Genomic DNA, 25542 nt, shown 5'->3' with positions numbered 1-25542 from the left:
ACTGTCTCCCTCTTTGCAAATCATTGCGACACAAACTCATGCACACATCCAAGGTCATCTTCTCTTTCACACTGATAGCTTTCCAGTGGCAAGAGAGGAATACTAAGAGAGAGTCAAAGACAGGGACGTCCAGAGATTGAGCAATTACTAGTGCACTTGTCCATTCTTCACCATAATTTAGCATCCCACACTTAGAGGAACCTACCAGCATTTATGCATGTTTTAGCGCTTTCTAGAGGTAAGATTGATTTTATTTTATTTTTTCTGTGCAGTACTGTGCAGACTTTCAGATTAATGTAACTCCATTTAGCATAATTTAGCATAAAATGGTAACACATCTCTAACAACAAAACAATCAGACAGGACCTTCATTTTGATGAAGTTTTAAGCATCTGTAAGTTGTTTATCACATTGTAGTAGAAGGAAGAAAAACACAAATCAAAAATCTAAAACGCAATACAGAAACTGATATATATGTTATTTGTGAATGGTAAATAGATTTCAGGGGTTTAAACGCCCTCGGACATGATGGAAAGTGTGACTGAAATCATACCGTCCACCAAAATAGAATTCAAATATTTGTTCACTCATCTATATCTTTAGTAACAATGGTACTGAATGAGTCTGGGTTTATTCAAAAGAAAAAATGGTACAGTACCTACATGTTAACTGAACAAAGTTTATCTCTGACACTGTACACTGGTGAGGCAGGAGTACTCTGGTAGTCTAAAACCCCATCTTCTTTTACACCTCTTCAATTATATACAGACTGCTGTCTAGACCTTATCAGAGCACCTCTACAAACATTCTGATGTCTTACTGCAGAGCAGCAAACAACACTGTGCGCCAAACAGCAATATAGAAACACCAACTATTTAAGTTTTATCTTTGGAGGTAGGGTGAATTTTGTTTCTGTGATTTTCTGTTTTTTGGTTGAAATTTGTATTTCACAGGTTTCATCATACTGCCAAGAAAAAAGGAAGAGCATTTCTGAGAAAACAATGTAGATGTGCACAGTATTAAATCCAATATTAGATACCACTAATTGCCATAAATGTTAGATACGTCTGGCGCAAGAAAGACAGTGATGAATATTAACTCAAGGCATTTGCCACTTCCAATAAAAATTTACATTAGCACTGAAGCGGCTGCAGCTCTGCCACATCTTCCTTCCTTTTCTATTTAGAGCATCATTGAGACTGCTTTTCCACTTGATTCCTGTCCTCACATCTGGTGACTTTTTTCTCTTATCTTTATGGTATTTATCAATTCAGCGCCCTCATTTCCATTATCAGGCCAGATGTATTTTTATCCTGCCCTCTGTTTTTTTTATTCTCATTTTCATTCTCTCCCATTCTTCTCTCCTTTGCCAGTCTGACTCTGATCAGCAGTGATTTCCTGCTCACTGATTTGTAGGATTTGGGGGCGTGAACTGTGTTATCCTTAGAATTCTCCCATGACAAGGCAACAGAGGGAGGGGCTGGTGGGAAAAGCGAGATAAGAACAGGGGAAGTAGAGATAAGGATGTACTGATGTCTCATGGACACTGTCTCTTTAAGAGTATTTTTAGTATAGCAGTGGTCACTCCTCTGGAAAAAAAAAAGGCTCGGTGGCATGAGAGACTTGTGCAGTGCTCTAGCATGATGCTGAGTGAGGAAGGGAGAAGGCGAAGCATATGCTCCCTAGAGATATGCAGCAGACTGCCAAAGCTTGGTAACTCTACCTGCGTATCATGCACATTCAAACACAATCAAGTTATCAGTCAGTCAGTTACATTGTTGGAACGTTTAGAATGTGTTACAAAGTACTGGCTTGAATCCCTCCAAGAGTAAGCAGGTGTTCAAGAGGAAAAGGGACTCATGATGAAAAGCTGTTTAACTTAAATATCTGTCCGTTTCTATCCAAGAACCACTGAGACAATGAGCTAATATATTCTAGCAGTTAATATGATAAAAAAACAACATGGCAGATTACATGATGCAGTTTTTATCTAGTCCTAAAAGCCATACTTTAAAATCAAATTGATTACAGTCAACTTTAATTTTCTATTTGCTGTTTTGGTCCATTCCATTGGTCGTTTGGTTCCATCTACAGAGTAGTGTCGTGAGTCCATATTTTCCCCTCCTCTGGGCTGATATGTAAATTTAATGACACTGGCAAAGTGTGTGTGATCAGGTTACTGTATAGATTACATGGTGACCCTTCTAAACACACAGGTACAGAGACCTAGAGACCTAGAGAGGACAGCAATACCCTTTCATGCAGGTCACAGCTCCACACTGCTCCGGCTCTGCTCCAGGGAAAACCATGCCGGGAAAAAACTGCTTTGCCTTCCTCAAGGGTCAACGTCAGAGGTGCGTCTTTTTGCAAACTATTTCTTTTTCCAAAAATAGTTTTTAAAAAAGGCGTTGGAAGCAACTATTTTGTTGCTGTTATTTTGGAAGTTGCAGTCTCATCCATAAGAATTACAGCTGAGGGACTTAGAAACTGCTATGCAGCATAATGCTCCACTGTGTCGGCTTAATTAAAATGAGAGCAAGATAAGTACTGCTTCTGAGCTCTGTTTGTTTGAGAGTGTTTGTGTATGAGAGAACCAGATAGAGAAAGAGAGAGAGAGAGAGAGAGAGAGAGAGAGAGAGAGAGAGATGGGTTTGTGAGTGCCAGGATCAGGCTCAACTGTGCAGTGAAGAATACAAATGCTGTATAGATGTGATGTCTTTCTAATGGTGTATGCCTGAGTGAGCAGAAAGGCAATGCTGCAGAAAAGAGAATTACAGAGGCGTCTGGTCAACTGTCAGACAAGACATGCCCTAATGTCTGTATTAATGTTTGGAAAATGGAAATCAGGGCTAAGTACACTCTTAGTTAGCATTAATAGACTCCAGGTTTGTCCCAGGGCAGCAAGGTGGTTTGGTGGTTTGTACTGTTGCCTCTCAGTAAACAGGTTCTAGGTTTAAACCCAACCTGGACCTGCAGGTTAGGTGCACTGAAAACTCAACTACTAAAGCACCGGAAGGTTAAACGGCATGTTGGTGTCAATACACTTATCTTCATTTGTAACCCACATCTATAAGTTGCAGGATATACAGTTTAAAAAATGGATGGATGGATTTGTCCACATGGAGATAAATAGTTTAAGGTGCACAATAGTTTGTACTGGATTGAATTAGCACACAGCATTTTAGACAAACCTTAAGGCCTGTCATTACAACAACCCTTTGAACATATAACATTATTGCCTAACACTTTTCATCATTAATATTTATTGTGAAATGCTAGAGTGAGTGTTTGGTGTTGACGCTACAAGAAATACAAGCCCAACCTTTTGTAGATCATACTGTATACCTGAACTGAAGAAATCATGTGACTTGAGGGGTAAATTATTATGGGCTCAAACCACAGAGAGACAGCAGAGTGACTGATGCTGCTCATCTTTAGAAATTACTATTGTGAATCCTGTCTGTTTTCTTAGAGAAGCTGCTTGAATGGAAAAGGGGGAAAAAAATAATAATAAAGAGGCCCTTAAAAGAAATTTTATCTCAGTCCCTTGCATGAATTTACTCACCACACACATGGTGAAACGAGACAAAGGAACCCACAGGCAAAACATGTTTTAATATTCAAGCTTTTCAAATGGTTCCCCATGAACAGCTTGAATTCTTTTCACTCCTCAATACACACGAGAGCATACAATTCATTTTGGGGTTCCTCTCTATGAGTGACTGATGCTGTTAAAGTCCGTGATGCCTCAGCTGTGTGAGCGCAGGATTTAAGTCTGGCCTGGTGTTATCAGAGAGTGCGTGGGAGAAAAAAAGGATGGTGACAGTGGAGATTGTGGTTATTGCATTTAAACTGACAAGCGGGGAGTGATCAAAAGAAAAGAACATGATGGTACCGCATCTGGTGATTGCCTGCTGTCTTAAAGTCTTACATAATGTTGTTGATTTATAAACACGGCTCATTTATGGTGCAGGATGAAAACAGTTTAACAGCATCAGAAACATTCATGATAATGTTTTGGCATTTGCTTGTTTACCATCATGTGCTTTAACAACCCAAAGAACCACAGTCATGCATTATTCTTAGGATATTAAGTGGTACGAGGGTTAGACGAAATTTCCAGTTACATATACCACCGGATAATAAATAGTGACTTAAAAGGACATTAACCTGTTTTTATATAATTCCTATTCTGATACTCCACAAAAACAGGAAGAGGATCATCACTTATTATGTCCACCAAAAAGATTTTGAAGGACCAGATTGTGAGGATGAGGTAGATATAAGCAGTCTAAGATTACCTAAAGGATTTCCGGCCTATGCACAATCCCACAGCAAAGCTACAGCCTATATCCACAGATGGAGATTGTGCTGATAAATGTTTCCTGTGTGTGTATGTGTGTGTGTGTGTCTGCAATGAAGCCAAATCTGGCGCTTTCCAAAGAGAGACCATAGCGATTCTACTGCTCACGCATCACCCATGACGTAACTCTTCCACACGCCCACACACCACTTGCTCTCCATCCGTCCCACACATCTCACACACACTACCCACGTACTGAATAGGAATTTATGGCTCGTGTAAATTTGCATGTGAGTGTGTGGGGGCATGTGTGTCTCATTGAAGATAAATCCTTTCCTCAGATGATAAGCAATCATTGGTGTTGAGTTCTTTCTCTTATGGCAGAAGGGTGATCTATAGAGGTGAGATTTTTTCTTCCACACTTCTTGATGTATTCTCCTCTTGTTCTTAAATCAAGTCTTCTAAACCTCCAGATTGTATTCTCTCAACCAATTTAAGCAAATGCTTTATTTTAATGCCCTATAAGGCATCAAGTGTGCTGTTTAGGTTGTAGGAATTTTATGATTATTATCATTTAATAGATGTGCATATTCTACAGAGTTGTATAAAGATGCTTTTAAAGGACCATGGTCAATTCATGGTTGAAAAGAAGTCTCAAAATGTCTATTCGTCTGGCCTGAGCTGCAGAAAAGAAAGCCAGCAAGTTTTGTTTTCTTTTTTTTTTTTAATATCACACTGACAGCGGCACTGGATGAGCTTGCCCAGATTGTCTCTTCACATCACATCTGCTCTGTAGAAAAACTCTTGTGGGAGAAATGCCAGAATAAGAAGGTCGGTGCAGGAAGAAGAGAGAGGTTACAAAAACTGAAGAGGTGCTTTGTGGCAGTGGGTGTTTGCCTTTTATTACATACATTTTCAATAACTCTGTCTACTAAAATGCAAACAACAGCACAACCTCTAATTCAGATCCAAGAGGAAATGCCAAGACAGTGTATGCACAGTGTGCAAATTACTGCATACCAAAGACAGGTGTCACTGTATGTTAGGCATATAGTGTGCAGCAGAAGCTCATCTGGAGGGAAGTCTGTATGGATGGAGCAAATGAGCTTGCTAAACTGACAAGGAGACAGAAATATAAAAAGCACATTGTAGTGATAATTCTGAGGCGTATTGATTTCTGTCTGAAATTAGTTGTGTTACACCGTATATAGACAGGGGTGAAGGATGATGTTAAAGATATGGAGGTAAGACGGAGATGGATGATCTATGACAATAATTTTCTTGTTGAATAGTATCAGGTATGGACAGATATCTTCATAAAGTCAAAGGGGACACATAGCTGGCTCACTTTGAGTGATGACCTGGCATGCAACTGCACACATATAGCCTACAGTATGTGAAATACTCTGCCTCACCAGTGCTCTTTGTTAATTGATATAAAGTAGCCTATACATGATAAACAACAGGAAGGGTGTGGGCATCATAACACACTGTGATGTCTTCAAATAATTTAGCCTAGAGAGAATGGGATAAAAAAAATGAATTGAATAGGTTACACTTGATATTGCTGTGATGGCTCAGCACACTCGGGGCTGAAATCACATTATCCTTCTTTATACTCATGATCACCACTATGACATTTCAAATATGTCAATGGTCGCTTAGAAAATGTCCAACTTATCACGCGTGAGGGTAAATCTTAAGGTCTTCGCCGCTGATCACACGTGACTCCGGGGAAATAAATCTTCTTGTCCCCTTTAATTTCAATTTCCGTGCGTGATATATATTGTGATCACCTGTCAGATGCGGCGGCTGCGCACTGGAGAGGGAGGCGGAGTAGATGCTGATCGCTCTCTATCTGCTGCCCTGTGCCCTCCATCCCTCGGCGATCAGACAGACACGGACGGGGGATATCCGAGAAGGTTTGGGCGAGGATGGGGAGACAGATCTGCTGTTGCTGAAGGTATAAATTTCCATCGCTGTCACTGGAATACCGCACTTCACTGTTTGACATTGTGACCGTGGAGGGTGAAGGATGCTCGGCTGCAGGATGGGAGGAGATGAGCGGGGAGACACGGAGCGGATAACAGATGGTATTTTTGGGGATGCCACCGATGACAGGGCTTTGCTGGGTTTCCTCGCTGATTTGGGCTGGTTTCGAATTATTCAGAAGAGTTCAGCATATGAATTATTGCCAAATCTGACCAGGCTCCTGGTCAAGGGCACACAAATATGTGATTATGTGTTTTCTTAATCTGCGCTCACCCGCGACTCGGAGCTGTCATCACCTCGTACCCTCTGCGGACTAACATATTGTCGGGTTTAATGTGGTCGGGTGTAATGTAGGCTCCTTTTTCATTATGATAAAACACTGTGGATAGGCTACATCAGATCTTTTTAACCGACTATGGGTGACCGATTGCTGCTTGTGAGTGTAGTAAATCTGAAATCCAGCTGTTATAGAAAGACAATTGTTCATCACACACCCGAATTGCCTTTGGTGTTGCTTTTAAAAATGAAACTATCAGTATTAAATTCCCCATGCATTATTTGATGGGCCCCTACCCGGATGTGCCTGCAGTTTCTCCAGAGAGAGCGCTAGATTTCCTGTGTTTACTCGTCCTGCTGCTGTAAAACATGTAGCCTACTGGACGAGATTTCTCACTCCCTGACACTCGGTGCCATTTGGGTGATGAATGAGGAGAACAGAGGGTCAAATTCATTCACCGTGGAAGAAATATAGTCATGTGGACCAGTGAGTCCACCTTTAATGGTCATTTAAATTGGGTTTGTAGTAGCCGGGTCTATTGAGTGCGGTATCCGCCTCCTGTGTTGCTCATTGGTCTGTACTGTATTGCTGGCTGTAAGGGATCTCTGGGGTTTGTATACGCTGTGATCAACAGAGCGGCTCTGACCCTGTCCATGGTGCTGAAAGCAACAGACGGAGCGGAGTAAATCAAAGTGAGGCTGAATCATTAATGGCTTTCGTTAGATAGAGGTGACGACTGCTATGCAAATGATAATCGTTTCAGGCGGGATGACAGTATTTTTTTTTATTTATCAAGCGCTGTGGTGTGTCACAGATGCAGTTTCTTATTTACAGTGTATTGAGATGTAAATTCCTTTAATGTAAAATGTGTTTACCGATCTAGAAGACGCACCTCTCTAAACAGGAGAGTTAACCACATGCTATTATATAACACACTTGGTGGACTTATTAGTAATAACTTGTTACAATCCTGTCTCAATATGTAAGGAGATGATCAAATATCCACCTCAGACGGTGGATAAGTGGATGAATGGTATTATGCTTCCTCTGCATCCATTATACGTTAGTACACTGTTGCAGCATGTTGTAATTTTGTTTACCAGACAGCATATTGGCACAGACAGCACTGTATACGTGGTTCACAAATTCTCACACTCTCTTTCATTGTCCCCCCATCTTGTCTTGTTTCCTGTCATCTCACACTTCGATCCTTCTCAATCTCCCCACTCTGCCTTCCTATCTCATGCATTTAGGAAATCTGATGTAGATGCTGAGCCAGAGGAGAGTCCAGGGAGCAGCAGCAGTAGCAGCAGCAGTGGGGCTGTAGATGCCCTCTCCACTGCTCAGGCCCCAGTCCCCCCTCAGGCCTCTGCAGGAGAGCCAGGACAGAGAGGAGACAGCTCCTGCTCTGACTCTGACAGTCCTGTAGATTCCAGCTCCTGTGAGGAGGAGGAGGAGGAGGAGGAGGAGGAGGAGGAAGAGGAGGAGGAGGAAGAGGAGGAGGAGGAAGACCCCACTATGTTCTCCTCCAAATTCCTTAGCGGGGCCAACCCCCTCAATGCTGTGTCCTCTGCTGTGAATAAGTTTGGTTTATTTGGAGATGATGGGGAGGGGGGTAAAAATCAGAATGCACCTCCCCAGCAGGGGCGGAAGTCATCTGGAGAACAGCAGCCAGGAGCAGGCAAAGGCCCTCAACAGCAGCAGGGACCCCAAAAATCTGGCCAGGGCCCTCCTTCACAGAAGAGCCAGCCTCTTCCTAAACAGGAATCACCACAGCTGCATGGAAATGGACAGGCAGGACCGCAAATCAAGCCTGGTGGGCAACAAGCTGCTCCAAAGGCAGGAACGCAGCCTGGCAGCCAGCTTAAAGGACAGCCACAAAAAACTCAACCTAAGGGCCCGCCACAGCAAGGTTCACCCAAGCCTGGAGCTCAACAACAGATTCTGACTAAGAGTGGAGCACAACCAGAATCTCCAAAGACATCATCACAACAACAGGCTCCACCTAAGACAGGTATGCAACAACAAGGGCCCACTAAGACTGTTGCACAGCAACAAGAACCTGCAAAGACTGCGATGCAAGGGTCCACAAAGGTTGGGTCACTAAAAACTGGCTCACAACAAGGGTCACCTAAAGTAGGACAGCAACAGCAGGGATCACCAAAAATTGGACAGCAACAACATGGGTCACCGAAACCTTCACAGCAACAACAGGGTTCCCCTAAAGTTGCACAGCAACAACAGGGCTCACCTAAGGTGGGGCAACAGCAGCAAGGCCTCAGAACTGCACCCCAGCAGCAGTCCTCTGATAAGCCTGGGCCTCAGCAGCAAGGCCCTAAGGGACCTAGTACACCTGACCTGTCCCGGGCAGGGTCTTCATCACCAGGAGCAACCAAAGCTACATCTCAGTCAAAAGCAGTATCCAAGTCCCTTTGTCCAGTGTGTAACACAACAGAACTCAATATGCACACCAAGGAACCACCTAACCATAAAACCTGTACACAGTGTAAAATGGAAGTATGCAGCTTGTGTGGCTTCAGCCCACCAGACTCTGATGTAAGTAGTGGTTTGATGTTGTATATAATTTTTTTTATATTTTCTGAAATTACTATGCTTTGTTCAAACTGAATGTGCATGTGCAGTATTTTAGATCTGTAAAGTACAGAACATAGTTTTTGCAACTAATTTAATATGGTTCTGTTTGACAGCTGAAAAGTCGTAGTAGGGCAGTCTTAGTGGATGAAAGTTCACTCAACATAAAGCTTTTTTTTTTTTTTAGAGCATATTTGGTTTAGATTTACTATGACACATATACTTTCAATACATTACCCTGTCTGACTTGAATTAAAATAAAATTGACCATGAATTAAAAGAACATTAAAGCAAAATTTTAAGCAACAGGTCTCAGACATGTCAATGAATAAGGCCAACTATGAATGTATACTAATGTATATACGTTTTTTGTTTGTTCGTTTGTTTCTTTGTATAGGGACGTGAGTGGCTTTGTCTTACCTGCCAGATACAGAGAGCTCAAGGAACTTCTGAAACACAAGGACCTCCCATGAAAAAGCCAACACCTAACAAAGTCTTAGCTGCACCAACACCTGCTGCACCTGTTAAAAAAGAGACATCAGCACCAGGTTCACCTCAGAAAATGCAGTCTGCATCAGCAAAAGGGCCAGCAAAGGGTGAAGCTGTTAAAGGACCAGACAGTCAAAAACAGGCCAGCCCAGCGTCTGTTCAGAAAATGACACATGAGACCCAGAGAACATCAGGGTCTCAGAAACCAGATCAGACTAGTCAAACTGGACGCAAGCAAAGCAGTGCCACTCCAGCTACCCAGCAGGAGTCAAGAGGTTTGTTTGGCTTTGGTGGTTCTAAAACAGAAGCTGCAAAGCCTGAGGAGTCAGTGAGTGGGAAGATGTTTGGTTTTAGTGCCTCCATTTTCAGTTCTGCATCTACTTTGATAGCCTCAGCTGTTCAGGATGAGCCTAAAACTACACCACCAGTTTCTCCCAAAATGCAGCCTACTAAGCAGACCAAACCACCTACTGCCCAAAAGTCAGAGCAAGACAAGAAACAAGAGCAACCCCAGCAGGCAAAGGCTCATCCAGCAGGACAGGCCAAAGTGGACAAAGCTCCATCCGAGACACCAAAAACAGCAGTGACCTCCAGCAATGCTACTAAAACAGGCCAATCTGCTTGTCCACTCTGTAAGGTGGTGCTCAACGTGGGCTCAAAGGATCCTCCCAACTACAACACCTGCACTGAATGCAAAAGCACTGTGTGCAACCAATGTGGATTTAACCCCATGCCAAATGTTAAAGAGGTAAGACGTGGGATATTTATTGAATTAACTAATTAATTAATTGTTTACAAGAAGAAGAAAAATATTAATTTTGATCACAAAAAAGTTAAATACCTGTATATCACTTTACAATTTTATAATTTGTTTTCTGGGTGATGCGATTGATCTTACAGAAGTTGTAGGAGTTGTTACACTATTGCCTCAGTGTCTCCAATGTGTTCATTACCTAGATTTAGTGCTGTAGAATGCTCATAATACTTAGAATTAAGCTCTTTGAAGCTGTTAAGTTCCCATTTGATGATCAGAGTGCTTTCTTAAGTAGTTTCATTTTATTGTTTTAGTGCAATCCCCAAATGGTAGACCTCATTTACATGAATAGATGACAAGTGAGGCAATTCTTCTTTTCTTTTCTTTTTTGTTTAACTGTATATAGTTGAAGTCCAGCTTATGGCCTTGGTATGTTTTGGAAATGTCTTCAAATTTTATTAACAGATACACCAAACAAATATAAACAGAATCCACACTGAAGTGGTGTTTGTCTTTGTTTTCACTGTGCACACCTCTAAAAATGTTGTTAGATCACTGAAAACAGAAATCCTTGAATTTAAGTTTCAAAGTTTCAAAGCCATTTTAATTCTATATCCTACTCACAGTGCTTTTAGTCTCTAAACAGTGAGAAGGCCATGAGTCAGACTCTTTAGCCAGACCTGGCAGACAAGGGCTACACTCGCATACAAAAGCAGCTCCACACACCTCTGGTGTCACAGTACAATGAATTACAGTTTATTTTTTTGTAATAACATTACTGGGACTATTTAGACTGTGTTAAATACTGTTGCTGGAGATACTTGCTTTGAAAACTGTATGCAAAAATGCACATACACATACACACCACATACACCTCATGGGGATTTTCTTGTAGGGAAGACCCCGTACTGTATATGGTAAATGGACATGGCATCTTCCAGGCTACCTGAAGCACAAAGGACTTGACATTTGACTCTGTAATTCAATGCACAATGCAGAGTTACTAGGCTAGCTTGCCAAGATAGTCCAAGGCTACTTGATCTTGTGATACTGATGTGTTCTGCTTAAACTAATGACTAAAACAGCGGTGAACCAAGACCAAGATGAACATATCATTCTGTGCATGTTTTGACATGTGTATTTTATTTGAATTTCGTACATAGAATTTACAAAAAAGGTTGATCAGCAAACATAAATACATATATTATGGACTTGTATATAGTGCGTTACTAGCATATATGCTTTGCTTACACACACAGGTAAACATAGACTACTCAAAGGACAATTTGTGAGTTATGAGTTTGTAGCATAAACATTGCATTACCACAATCAGATGCTACAATACAAAAAAAAGAGAGAAAAGGAGAAATAAATAAAATAAATCAGGAAACCAAAAAACAAAAGAGTACAAGGCTGTATCATATGACATTGAGGCTATATAAATAATATAAACCTTGGTATTACAAGAGGCTGAGATATATCTTTAAGGTCCATTAAGATAGTTAAGAAAAGTTCCCCATTTCATATAGTACTTGTTTAATCTATCCATGAAGGAAAAGGATACTTTTTCATATGCAGCCACTCTAATAATCAGGATATGTCAGTCTGTAAGTGATGGGACATGCACTGACTTACAGTGGTCCTCTGAATGCATTCATCAAAGAATAGAAGAAATTTTATCTATTAGAGTGGAAGAATCTCCTAGTATGAATAATCATGGGCAGTAGGGAACCTCCTGATCAATGTGATATGTATAGTTTAAACCACTGAAATGTAGTCATAACTGTCACTTGGTTTTATAATTTGTCCTAAGGAACAGGTGGCAGGTGTTCACTTTTTTATTAGCTTAATTTTGCACTCTTGAAATAATAGAACTTTAAACACAATTAATAAAATACAAATATCTAACATCATGCAATTTTCCCACCTAGAGTACCAGCCAAAAGTTTGGAAACACTTTCTTATACAAGGAAATGAGAAGGTGTGTCCAAACTTTTGACCAGTGCTGTGCATCAGTCCCATTTGGAGCAACCCAGTCCCGTCTTCATCTAAATTGCTGTATCCATCTACAGAGTCCGTTCACTGTATATGTATGAGGCACTACTGTCACACAACTCTTTGTTTGTGTGTGTGTGTGTGTGTGTGTGTGTGTGTGTCTGTTCAGAATAGAGCACTTCAACCTATAGCCTCTATTTGTTTTTTTTTCTTTTATTTATTTTAGAGTTTTTATTATGAATTAATTTGTTAAATCATTTACATGTATAATTTGTTTATTTGTCTGTGTTTTTAAAGGCAAAGGAGTGGCTTTGTCTAAACTGCCAGGTGAAACGAGCTGCTGGAGGAATAGAACCTCAGAAAGACACATCTTTGGTCAATTCATCATTAAAAAAGACTACTTCAGGACAGCCTGCACCACAAAAGACTTCTGCACCAGGCTCTCCTCAGAGGAAAGTATCTACACCAGCAGCAGAGCCAGCCAAGGCTGAAGCTGCTAAAGGACCAGACACTCAGATACAGGCCAGCCCAGCTCTTGGCCAGAAAACACCCCAGGGGAGCCAGAAGACAGGTCCTCAGAAACAACCATACCAGACAAATCTAACTGCACAAAAGCAAGGAAATGCCACTGCAGGTACACAGCAAGAGTCAGGAGGCTTCTTTGGTTTTGGTGGTCCTAAAAGCCAGACCGATGCTGCAAAGCCTGCAGAGTCAGTGACTGGGAAGATGTTTGGTTTTGGTTCCTCCATCTTTAGTTCTGCTTCCACTTTGATTTCCTCAGCTGCTCAAGATGAGCCCAAAAGCACACCACCAGTTTCTCCAAAAATGCCTGCAGCAAAAGACTCCAAATCCCCGGCCAAGAAACCAGAACAGGAGCAAAAACCAGAACAACCCCAGCAGGCCAAGGGTCCTCCATCAGTACAGCCAAAAACAGACAAACCTCTGTCAGAGCCTCCAAAGAAAGCATACACTCCCCCAGTTGTTTCCAAAGCTGGTCAGTCTACCTGCCCTCTCTGTAAATTGGAACTCAATGTGGGCTCTAAAGATCCTCCCAACTACAACACCTGTACTGAGTGTAATAACATTGTCTGTAACCAATGCGGATTTAATCCCATGCCAAATGTCAAGGAGGTAAGATAATAAGACTACTATAGATTACAGAAAAGTTACTTGAACAATTCTTCTTACATTGCGTCTTTTTTTAATATGTTGGCAGAAGTAAAATAAAATGTATTGTGTGACAACACTGATCTAAATGTTACAAATTAACTGTTTTCTCTTACATAGGTGAAGGAGTGGTTATGTCTCAACTGCCAGATGCAAAGAGCGCTAGGAGCATCTGAGCCACCAGGAACTCCCATGATAAAACTACAGGCCTCACCAAACAAAGTTCCTGTACCTGCTAATACCCTAGAGAAGGAAGCGCCTCAAAAATTTGAAAAGAAAGACATTCCAACACCTGCTGAATCTCAAATTAAGGAGACCTCTGAACCTGGGTCCTCTCAGAGGAAATCACCAAGATCAGCAGAACAGCTAGGAAATGCTGAGGTTGTGAAAGGACCAGAAAGTCAGAAACAGGTCAGTCCAGCTCCTGGTCAGAAAACTCCACTGGAGGGCCGGAAGACAGGTCCTCAGACAACACAAGACATGACAAGTAAAACTGGACGTAAGCAGAGTAATGCTACCTCAACTACACAAGAGGAGTCGGGAGGGTTCCTATTTGGTGGTCCTAAACATCAGCCTGATGCAGCTAAGCCTGCTGAATCAATGAGTGGAAAAATGTTTGGCTTCGGTTCCTCCATCTTCAGCTCTGCATCCACTTTAATAAACTCAGCAGTTCAAGATGAATCCAAAACACCACCACCCTCTGCCAAGATACCTGCTGCAAATGTGACCAAATCACCTCTTGCTCAGAAACAAGAGCAGGTGAAGAAATTAGAGCAAGTCCAGCAGCCCAAGACTTCTCCATTGGTCCAATCAAAAGTAGAAAAAGGTGCATCAGCAACTCCAAAGGATGCAGCTGCTTCCATAGCAGCTTTGAAGGCAGGCCAATCTACCTGTCCACTCTGTAAGGTGGAACTCAATTTTGGCTCTAAGGATCCTCCCAACTACAACAACTGCACTGAATGCAAGAACACTGTCTGTAACCAGTGTGGATTTAATCCAATGCCAAATGTGGCAGAGGTAATAAAAGCAAAGATGACAACATTTCCCAATTTCCCAAATAAAATACTGTACATAATTATGAAGTGTAAAACTAAAATGTGACAGCCCATAATTGAACAGGAATACATAATGAACTATAAATTCATATTTTGACATGGTGAAATGATTACATGCAGATTTTGCAAATGCTTTGCATTTTAAATCAACATATTTTCTTTTTTCAGGTAAAAGAATGGTTATGCCTGAACTGTCAGATGCAGAGAGCTCTTAGTGCATCTGAATCCCACGGACCTCCTTTGAAACCTCACAATGAAGCTAATAAAATATCTCCATCTGCTGTGCATCAGAAGACAACAGCTCAAAAACAAGAGGAAACTATAAAGAAGGAATTATCGAAATCCAATGCACCTCTAAAGATGGAGACTCCAATGCCTGACACACTTCATAAGAAGGGAAGTTCTGCACCAGGTTCCCCCCAGAAGACACAGCATACAGCAGCAACACAGTCAACTAAGGTTGATAAAGGACCAGAGAGTGACAAACAGGCTAGCCAAACCCCTGTTCAGGAACCTCCTCTGGATGTCCAGAGGACATCCGGTTCTCAAAAACCACCTGACCAGACAGGTACAGCTGGATTAAAACAGAGTAAGGTCACCCCAGATACAAAACAGGAGTCAGCAAACTTATTTAGCTCGAGTGGCACTAAAACAGGGCCTGCTGTTTCAAAAACAACAGAATCCATGACTGGGAAGATGTTTGGCTTTGGTTCTTCCATTTTCAGCTCAGCATCTACTTTGATATCATCTGCGGTTCAGGAGGAATCGCGCATTACACCACCAGGCTCTCGTAAGATGTCTGCACCAGTGCAACTCTCTCCCAAGATGTCTGCTGTGCCCAAGATTTCTCCCAAAAGTACACCAACAGTTTCTCCCAAAACATCTCCAGCAAGAGAGCCCAAAACTCTTGTTCAGAAGTCAGAGCAGGAGAAGAAACCTGTGCCATCACACCAGAGCAAAGAGGACAAAGCTCCATCACAGCCTCCAAAGGCAGCCACAGTCTCCCAAACTCCTCCTAATGCAGGCCAGGCAAACTGTCCACTGTGTAACGTTAAGCTTAACATTGGCTCCAAGGACCCTTTGAACTACAACACTTGCACTGAGTGCAAGACCACTGTCTGTACCCAGTGTGGATTTAACTCCATGCCTATAGGAGAGGTAAGTGAAGGAACACATGAAAACAAATCTTCTTTGTGATGAAAGAAATTGAATATACTGCATACACCGACACTATATTTACTGTCAGCACATTTAAAATTAAATTTCTTCATTGAACTGTGATCTGTGACTTATTTATAATGATTGACCTGTAGTGCAGTTTTGAGTTGTTAGTCTAACTATTCAGGTTGTTTTGAATTACTGTAATTCTCATTACCAAAGCAACACATAACCAAGTGTCTACTGTATTTTAGGTGAATGAGTGGCTATGTCTTAACTGTCAAATGAAAAGAGCAGTTGGAGCATCTGAGCCCCCAGGCTCTCCAACAATTAAGTCTCAAACATCATCCAGTAAAGTTCCTACACCTGCTGCAGTCCAGTTGAAGGATACTTCCAAACCAACTACACCTCAAAAGGACAGTCCAGGCCCTGTTGTGCAAAAGAAGGAGACCTCAGAACCTGTCTCCCCACAGAGAAGACAGTCTACATCATCAGTGCATTCAGGGAAACCTGAAACTGCCTCTACAACATTGAAACCGGCCAGCCCAGCTCCTGATAATAAAACACCACAGGAAAGTCAGAACACAGATCCCAAGAAAACACTAGCTCAGGTTAGCCAACCTGGACATAAGCAGAGTAATGCCACTGCAGCTACACAGCAAGGGTCAGGAGGTTTATTTGGCTTTGGTGGAGCTAAATCTCAACCTGATGCTGCGAAATCTGCAGAGTCAGTTACTGGGAAGATGTTTGGCTTTGGTTCTTCCATCTTCAGTTCTGCATCTACTTTGATACCCTCAGCTGTTCAGGACCAACTCAAGACTACTCCACCAGTTTCTCCCAAGATGTCTCCTGCAAAAGAGATCAAGTCCCCTTCTACTGAGAAGCTGGAGCAGCAGAAGAAGACAGAGCCATGCCAGCAGACCAAGCCACCTCCATCAGGACAGATCAAAGGGGGTAAAGTCCCATCAGTGCCTCCACAGGCTGCAGCAGCTTCCCAATTAGCTGTCAAACCAGGCCAGTCTACCTGTCCACTCTGCAAGGTTGAACTCAACATGGGTTCCAAGGATCTACCAAACTATAATACCTGCACTGAATGCAAGAACACTGTATGTAACCAGTGTGGATTTAACCCCATGCCAAATGAAGCAATGGTAAGATTAAAGAGAACTAATGTAAGTATATATATATATATATATACAGTACTGTGCAAAAGTTTTAGGCACCCTAGATGTATAGATTCTTATCCATTATGCAATACCATCAGGGAGGTGTCTGATTGGTCCCAAATTTATTCATGACATGACAATGACCCCAAGCATACAGCTTGTATAGTAGTCATAAAGAACTATTTTCAGCAACAAGAAGAATGATGAGTCCTGCAACAGATGGTATGGTATGGCCCCCACAGTGTCCTGATCTCAACATCATGGAGTCAGTCTGGGATTACATGAAGAAGTACCTGAGATGGCCTAAATAATAAATCCACAGAAGAACGTTCTTTCTCCAGGATGGTTACAACAACCTACCTGCAAGTTAACATGAAAAACTGTGTTAAAGTGTACCAAGGAGAACTGCTGCTGTTTTAAAGGCAAAGCTGCTCATAGCAAATATTGATTTCATTTAGGTTTCTGCTGTTTACTCAACTTTGTAAGTAGTTAATTGATAAATTAAAACAATTTATAGCAATATTTTTGTAGCATTCTCACTTTACTTTTATTGCCTAAAATTTTTGCACAGTACTGTACGTGTGTTTGTGTGTGTGTGTGTGTGTATATATGTATGTATACTAATATATACATGTGTATGTATGTATGTATGTATGTATGTATGTATGTATGTATGTATGTATGTATGTATGTATATAAACATATATATATATATATATATATATATATATATATATATATATATATATATATTTAAGAGTGTATCTTTCTGGAACACTGAAATCCCCATTTACTCTCTGTTACTGGATTTATAACAGCTACTGAAATAAAACAGAATAAACCAGACTGCCTAACAAAATGAATATAAAGCATTGTGTGAAATTATACACAGATTAACAGTCCAAACTGAACATTTCTTTTTTTAGGCGAAGGAGTGGTTGTGTCTCACCTGCCAGATGCAGCGGGCTCTAGGAGCAACACAGCCTCCAGTAGTCGCTTCTGTCAACTCTCAGATACCTGCCAAACCCCAAAAGACAGACATCACCAGCCCAGCTGAACCTGAAAAGAAGGAGTCATCCACACCGCACTCACCTCAGAGAACACAGTTGGCTGTAACAGCACAGCCTGTTACAGCTGTGGCTGCTAATAAGCCAGAAGGTCAGAAACAGGCCAGTCCGGTTCCTACTAAGAAAATTCCACAGGAGCCCCAGAAAATATCAGGCCCTAACAAATCACCAGTCCAGACAAGGCAAACTGAACGTAAGGAGAGTAATGCCACTTCAGCAACACAGCAAGAGTCAGGAGGCTTCTTTGGTTTTGGTGGTGGTAAAACTCAACCTGATGCTGCAAAGCCGGCAGAATCTGTGACTGGGAAAATGTTTGGCTTTGGTTCTTCCATTTTCAGTTCTGCATCCACTTTGATTACCTCAGTTGCTCCGGACCAGCCAAAGACAACTCCACCAGTTTCCCCCAAGATGTCCCCAGCGAAAGAGATCAAATCCCCTGCTGCCCAAAAGAAAGAACAACAGAAGAAGCCGGAACAGCCCTTGCAGACCAAGACACCTCCATCAGGACAGGCCAAAGTGGACACAGCTCCATCAGAAACTCCAAAGCCTGCAGCAGCCTCCCAAGCAGCTGTCAAACCATCCCAGTCCACCTGTCCACTCTGTAAGATTGAACTCAACATGGGGTCCAAGGATCTTCCAAACTACAGTACCTGCACTGAATGCAAGAACACTGTCTGTAACCAGTGTGGATTTAACCCCATGCCAAATGTGTCAGCAGTAAGTGAGACTCACTCAAGATGTGTGTATTATTGGTTTTATTTTACACTCAAAATTGATGAGACAGTGTACTTTCACATAACATATATACAAATACACACACACACACTGCCCTTTTTGTGCTGTACTGTAATGTTATCATCATTTTCTATGTTTTACAGACACACTCACTCAAAATAATATGTTTTTCCCACAGATGAAGGAGTGGCTGTGTCTGACATGTCAGATGCAAAGAGCTCTCACAGCAACAGAATCAGTAGAGCCTCCATGGATGAAACCACAGGCATCACCCAACAAAGTGTCTACACCTGCAGCTGCCCAAAAAGACGCCACTGCCAATCAAAAGAAAGATATCATTTCCACACAAAAAGCAGACATGCCAGACAAAAATCAGAAGGACAGTCCAACACCAATTGCACCACAAAGGAAAGACGAAACCAAACCTTCTTCTCAAATGGATATAACCCAAACATCAACCCCTGCCTCTCCACTTGCAAAAGAGACCCCAGGTACTGTTTCTGCCCCAACAAAAGATGAGAAAGCTGGTTCACCACCTACCCACGAGGTTCCAACCTCCACTGCTCTTCCCACCAAAGAGTTGGCAGCTGAAAATTCAGACCTCAATAAACCAATGGAAGCTCAAACTTCTCCTGTCAGCAAAGATAGTGAAACTTCCTCCAAGAAGAAAAAAGATCTTACTCCACCAACCTCCCCTGCAACTAAACATGTATCAGAAACGAAAGAGGAGAAAGTTGAAACAGTTCAGAAGTCTGCTGATCAACTAGTCAAGTCATCTGATGAGGTACAGTCCCAACAAGCCCTAAACAAAGAAACAAATCCTGTTGAAACACCACTTGTCAAATCTGTTCCCACAGCAGCACAGCCAACAAATCAAGAATCAGGAAGTTTCTTCAGCTTTGGTAGTCCTAAATCTCAGCGTGCTGCCTCAAAAACGACTGACGCAGTGACTGGGAAGATGTTGGGATTTGGTTCATCCCTCTTTAGCTCAGCATCCACTTTGATAACATCTGCAGTTAAGGAGGAGTCCCGCACAACACCACCAAGTTCCCGCAAAATGTCTGCCCCAGCACAAGTCTCTGACAAGATGTCAGCATTGCAGATTTCTCCAAAGTCCAGTCCTCCACCTTCTCCAAGGCTAACTTCAGCAAAGGAGGCTAAACCACCTGCTGCTCAGAAACCAATTCTGGAAAAGATACCAGACCAAGCTCAGCAGGCCAAGGCTTCTCCTTCAGGACAGGACAAAGTGGACAAAGGTCCACTAGAGCCTGCAAAACCAGAGGCCTCCCAAGCTCCTCCAAAAGTGACCCCCAAAATGGCCCAGTCTACTTGTCCACTCTGTAAGGCAGAACTCAACATGGGCTCCGAAGATCTTCCCAATTACAACACCTGTACTGAATGTAAAACTGCAGTCTGTAACAAATGTGGATTTAGTCCCATGCCAAATGTAGCAGAGGTAATTAAACAACTAATTAAAATAAAAAATACTAGAATTATTTTCCCATCCATAATTATTGGTCAGCAGACTATGTAATAAATTGATCTTTTTTATCTATATACGTATGTTGGCTATTGAGTCACAGTTTTTACTTTTGTTTGGAATTTTGAAATAGAAAGAACTTAAAAATTGATTAATTGTAAATCAATTTCCCTTGTTCCCATGCCTTTTAACTTATTAGGACTTTGCTACTTTTCTCCAATCTCTGTTGTTTCTTCCACCCAAACAATATATTTGAACCAATAGATTCACATAGTGTTTTGGGAGTTTGTTATTAACAAATGCAAAGAATGTTACCCATGTTTTATTTGTTTTTCAGGTGAAAGAATGGCTTTGTCTCAACTGCCAGATGCAGAGAGCACTTGGGGCTTCTGAACCTCTAGGCCTTCCCATGATAAAACCTCAACCTTCACCAAGCAAAGAGGTCCCTGCCCCCACACAGGGGAAAGACACACCAATATCAACTTCTCAGGAAGACATCCCGAAAGTAGCCTCATCCAACAATGAGCTTGTTAAGGTTGCCACAACCAAAGAAACTGAATCCCCAGCCCTTAGTGAACCAACAAAGAAAGTTACCCCTGCGGCTGCCTCATTGCCTGACAAAAGTGTTACATCCATTATCCCAAAGACTGATGTTCCACCGGCTTCTCAAAAGCCTTCTGGAGGGACACCCAAAGGACAACCTGGAACACCCCAGCAACAGCCTCCAAATGCTGTGACTTCTACTGTTAAGTCTGCTCCTCCACCAGGTACAGACACAGGAAAGCCACCCCCTCAACAGTTTCCAAAAGCTGGGACCTCTCCAGCAAAGTCTGTACCACAACCGGCTCAGCCTGCAAAACAGGAGTCAGGAGGCTTCTTTGGTTTTGGTGGTCCTAAAACACAGCCTACTGCAGCAAAAACTGCTGAGTCAGTGACTGGAAAGATGTTTGGCTTTGGGTCATCTTTCTTAAGCTCTGCATCCACTCTGATAACATCAGCTGTTCAGGATGAACCTAAAACTACACCACCGACTCCACGTAAGATGTCCACTACAGTCCATGTCTCTCCTAAAACTACACCACCAGCCTCTCCTAAAAAATTACCTGCAAAGGACACCAAACCACCTGCTGTCCAGAAAACTGAGGAGAGGAAACCAGAGAAACCACAACAGGAAAAGACTCCTTCAACAGTGCAAACCAAAGTGGACAAAGCTCCACCAGAGCCCCACAAGGCACCAGCAGACACCCAAAGGGTTCCAAAATCAGATCAGTCCATCTGTCCTCTCTGTAAGGTGGAACTCAACATGGACTCCAAAGATCCTCCCAACTACAACACTTGCACAGAATGCAAGACTATTGTCTGCAAGCAATGTGGATTTAATCCAATGCCCACTGAGGCAGAGGTAAATCAGTCTCTCCATTAATATTGCATTTGCTTTAACTCATCTTTTTTAAGAAAATGGAAGAAGAATGAGAGCATCTAAGCATCTCACAACTGAACAATACACATGGGCATTTTACAAATTTAATCATCATTGTTTATGGGCCCGGCAGTGGAAATATATAATTCAATATGAAAGTTCAATATTGTTTAATGATCAATAGGTTTGACATTGATCAAGTTTAGCACCACAACTAGAATTTTTTTATTATCAACTAATCTGCCAATAATTTTCCTGATTGATTGATTAATAGTTTGGTCTATAAAATACTAGAAGATAGTTAAAATGTCTATCACAATATCCTCCAGTCCAAGGTGATGTCATCAGTAATCTTGTTTTGTATGACCAACAGTCCAATATCCAAAGATATTCAATATACTATAATGTTAGACAAGGAAAAGCAGGAAATTCTCACATTTGAGGAGCTGGAACAAGAGAATTTTTGGCGTTTTACTTGAAAATAATAGTTGGCTTTTTACTTGTCTGTCAATCATTTAATTGAGTAATCGACTAATCGTTGCAGCTCTTATCAGTTTAACTGCATTTTACCTGGAATCTGGATTTTTACTTTAATTCCATAGAAAGTAATTATAATTGCCAGAATTGCCTAACCCTAACCCACATTAATTAAGAAGTAACATATATTACCATAACAATGGACATGATTATAGTTCATATACATGAATGATAAATGAATAAATACATGTGACATGAGGATATTTGTGCTGTAAGATCATTGTTCCTTCATTTGTCTATCAAAACATTGTGTACTTATTTTTAATAACAATTTATACATTCCATTGCTTTCTTTTAGGTAAAGGAATGGCTTTGTCTGAACTGCCAGATGCAGAGAGCCCTAGCAGCATCTGATCCCACTGGACCTACTGTAGTGAAACCACAGCCCTCCCCAAGCAAGGTTATCGCACCTCTCAGCTCTGAACAGGAGGATATGCCAATATTAGGCCAGAAGGAGAAGTCTACAGAATCTACAGCAGTCAAAAAAGATGTCACTCAAGCAACTCAATTCAAAAAAGAAACCCCCAAATCTGAGGCCCCAGTGCCAACTTCAGTCCAAAAGACGGACTCACCACGACGTGATTCTATGCAAAAGACACAGGTCCTTTCAGGTACTGAACAAGGACAAGCCCAGGATGTGGCTGCCCAGCAGCAGCCTGTTGGGAAACCCCCACAAGTACAGATTTCTAAAACTACAAAACCAGAAGTCAAGGAAGGTCTTGCAAAACAAGAAGCTGGAAAACCACCACAACAGCCCTCAAAATCTACGACTGCCCCAGCCAAATCTGCACCACCACCAGCTCAGCCTACTAAACAGGAGTCTGGAGGCTTCTTTGGCTTTGGTGGTCCTAAAACACAACCTGCTGCAGCAAAGTCTGCTGAGTCAGTGACTGGGAAGATGTTTGGTTTTGGTTCCTCTATCTTCAGCTCTGCATCTACATTAATAACCTCAGCTGTTCAGGATGAACCTAAAACTACACCTCCAGTTTCGCCTAAGATGTCCCCTGCAAAGGAGACCAAGCCATCTGCTGCACAGAAATCACAGCCACCTCAACAGGTCAAGCCTGCTCCATCAGCACAGGCCAAAGTAGAGAAAGCTACACCAGAGCCTACAAAAGCCACAGAAGTGACCCAGGTTGCTCCTAAAGCAGGTCTGTCAACTTCAGCAAAGGAGGCTAAACCACCTGCTGTTCAGAAACCAATTCTGGAAAAGATATCAGACCAACCTCAGCAGGCCAAGGCTCTTCCATCAGGACAGGACAAAGTGGACAAAGGTCCATCAGAACTTGTAAAACCAGAGGCCTCCCAAGCTGCTCCCAAAGTGACCCCCAAAATGGCCCAGTCTACTTGCCCACTCTGTAAGGTTGAACTCAACATGGCCTCCAAGGAATCTCCCAATTACAATACCTGCACTGAATGCAAGAACACTGTCTGCAATCTTTGTGGATTTAACCCCATGCCTCATACAGCAGTGGTAAGTACCATAAACATTTATGTCAATCTTACATCAGTTTTTTTTTTCAGGTTTGGTCCAGAAAAAATTTTACCTCATGGTCTCCATGTCAAACTTTGCCATATAGGCAAATACTAATGGCGAAAACAAAACCGGCAAATTTATAAAAATGCAACTGAAGAAAAATCGTCATTCAGATCTTTACCTTTAAAAGTGTCTCATGTCTAATATGCACGTTAATGCTTTTATTTAGAACAAATTTGCACCTCCACTTGGAGAAAATGTTGTCATGTGTCATTGAATCACAATGTTACTGGTCAATGGTTTGGTCTCATGTCAAAAATAAAACTCAGCATGGTTCTACATATTATTAACAGCTGCCTTATGTGCTGTAAGTGCTGTCTCTTTGTATTCCCTTCAGTAAGCCATGTCATATGAAACAGTTCATTTGATAGTTCTTACTTATTTAAGAACACAATTTCTTGTGCTACAAAGTACTTATACTTGTTATTTCCCTTGCTGTTTATTGTTAATTCTCATGCAGTCAAACATGGCTTCCTCTTTTTCCTTAATGAATATGCAGTGTAAAGGGTAAAAACAAATGGACAGTTTGGCTGCCATACAGTCTTTTATTTCTAATGAAAATACCACACATAATAGGCTGAATTTTACTCTGTTGTTGATTTGGTTTGCTTGACAAAGAACATACATTTTATAACTATAGTGGAATAATAATGAAGATACCACAGCAGAGAACATATAAATCTTTGTGCAGTTAATTAATTAAATCTATTTCAATCATTGACCGACTTTAAGAGATCTCAAACAAAATTAAAACATACTAAAATGCAGACTACATCGTGGATGACTGTCGTGGCTATCCCCCCACTGTAGTGGCCTGAGTTACAGTATTATATAACGGTTCATGAGAAGAGTCCTTCAGCAGACCAGCAGCACTGAAAATGTATTAAAGTGATTGAGGGTTGTGCAACAGCATTAGTGAGATGGGATCTGCTGTCATAGCAGACCAGCGACCAGGGAATCTCCAGCCCCCGTGAGAGATTTGAGATGGCAAAGCCCTGTGATATGCCAATAAGCAGAGGTGAAACAGATTAAGTCCAACACAATACAGTGCAGGACATGAGAGCAGCAGACATTTCCTTTCAGGCCATCTGCTCTCATAGATCAGTGGCCTCCACGTAATTCAACAATTTCCCCTTCATTTTATTTGGATGGCATTAGTACACATGCAACTTAGCCACACATGCAGGTTAGTGTTGAATGCAAGGCTGTGTACCCTTGAATTTTCATATCCTTCAGGTTAGGTGCAGTAATACTTTGCTCTCCACATCACTTTTTTTCTGGGCTGAACAGCTCACATTTCCCTGTGGGGGAAGTCTGTTTTTCTGGCAAACAGTATTAACAGTTAATGCCTTAAATCATTTGTTTTGTTTTGTCAGACCCATCTAGAATTATTTGGAAAAAAGGCTTTTATTCTTCTGTCATAGTTATTGCAATAGTCACTTTGAAGGAGTTCAAATGATACAACACTGTGCTACAAGTATTTAAAATGTGTGTACAGTTCAATAATGTGTAATGTCAGTCAACAGTGTTAGTCATTTTACTGGAGGCTTTCAAATAAGGTCATTTTTGATGCCAATACTTTTGTAATGGGAGATAATATTATATAAGAGAACATTTTGGTTATTTTAAATCTGATAAATATGCATTTATTGAAATAATGTGACCCTTTATTCAGTCGTTTTAGAAATAGTAAATTTGTATTTCTGTCTGACAGTTGTTTGTATGAGAGCTGGGACAATATTCTTTGCATTTTGTTGACACTCGGTAAACAAAACTAATCTCTGTTGTAATTGAGTGACTGTGAGAATTACTTTTTCT

At 41.5% G+C, this 25542-nt stretch overlaps 1 protein-coding gene across 1 annotated transcript in view; it reads left to right on the top strand.

Annotated features, from left to right (window-relative positions):
* Positions 1–7993: 7993 nt before the first annotated feature.
* pclob (piccolo presynaptic cytomatrix protein b) overlaps positions 7994–25542 on the top strand; it is a 60497-nt gene continuing 42948 nt past the window's right edge. The window contains exons 1-10 of the mRNA XM_044357005.1: positions 7994–9128; positions 9562–10401; positions 12700–13533; positions 13690–14586; positions 14793–15782; positions 16037–16933; positions 17875–18732; positions 18929–20206; positions 20568–21632; positions 22486–23661. Coding sequence (XP_044212940.1) covers positions 8091–9128; positions 9562–10401; positions 12700–13533; positions 13690–14586; positions 14793–15782; positions 16037–16933; positions 17875–18732; positions 18929–20206; positions 20568–21632; positions 22486–23661 — 9873 coding nt within the window. The 5' untranslated portion in view covers positions 7994–8090. The remainder of the gene's footprint in view (positions 9129–9561; positions 10402–12699; positions 13534–13689; positions 14587–14792; positions 15783–16036; positions 16934–17874; positions 18733–18928; positions 20207–20567; positions 21633–22485; positions 23662–25542) is intronic.

The sequence above is a fragment of the Thunnus albacares genome, chromosome 7 (assembly GCF_914725855.1).
Source record: "Thunnus albacares chromosome 7, fThuAlb1.1, whole genome shotgun sequence".
Classification (NCBI taxonomy): Eukaryota; Metazoa; Chordata; class Actinopteri; order Scombriformes; family Scombridae; genus Thunnus; species Thunnus albacares.
This window is presented reverse-complemented; position numbering and strand designations above follow the sequence as displayed.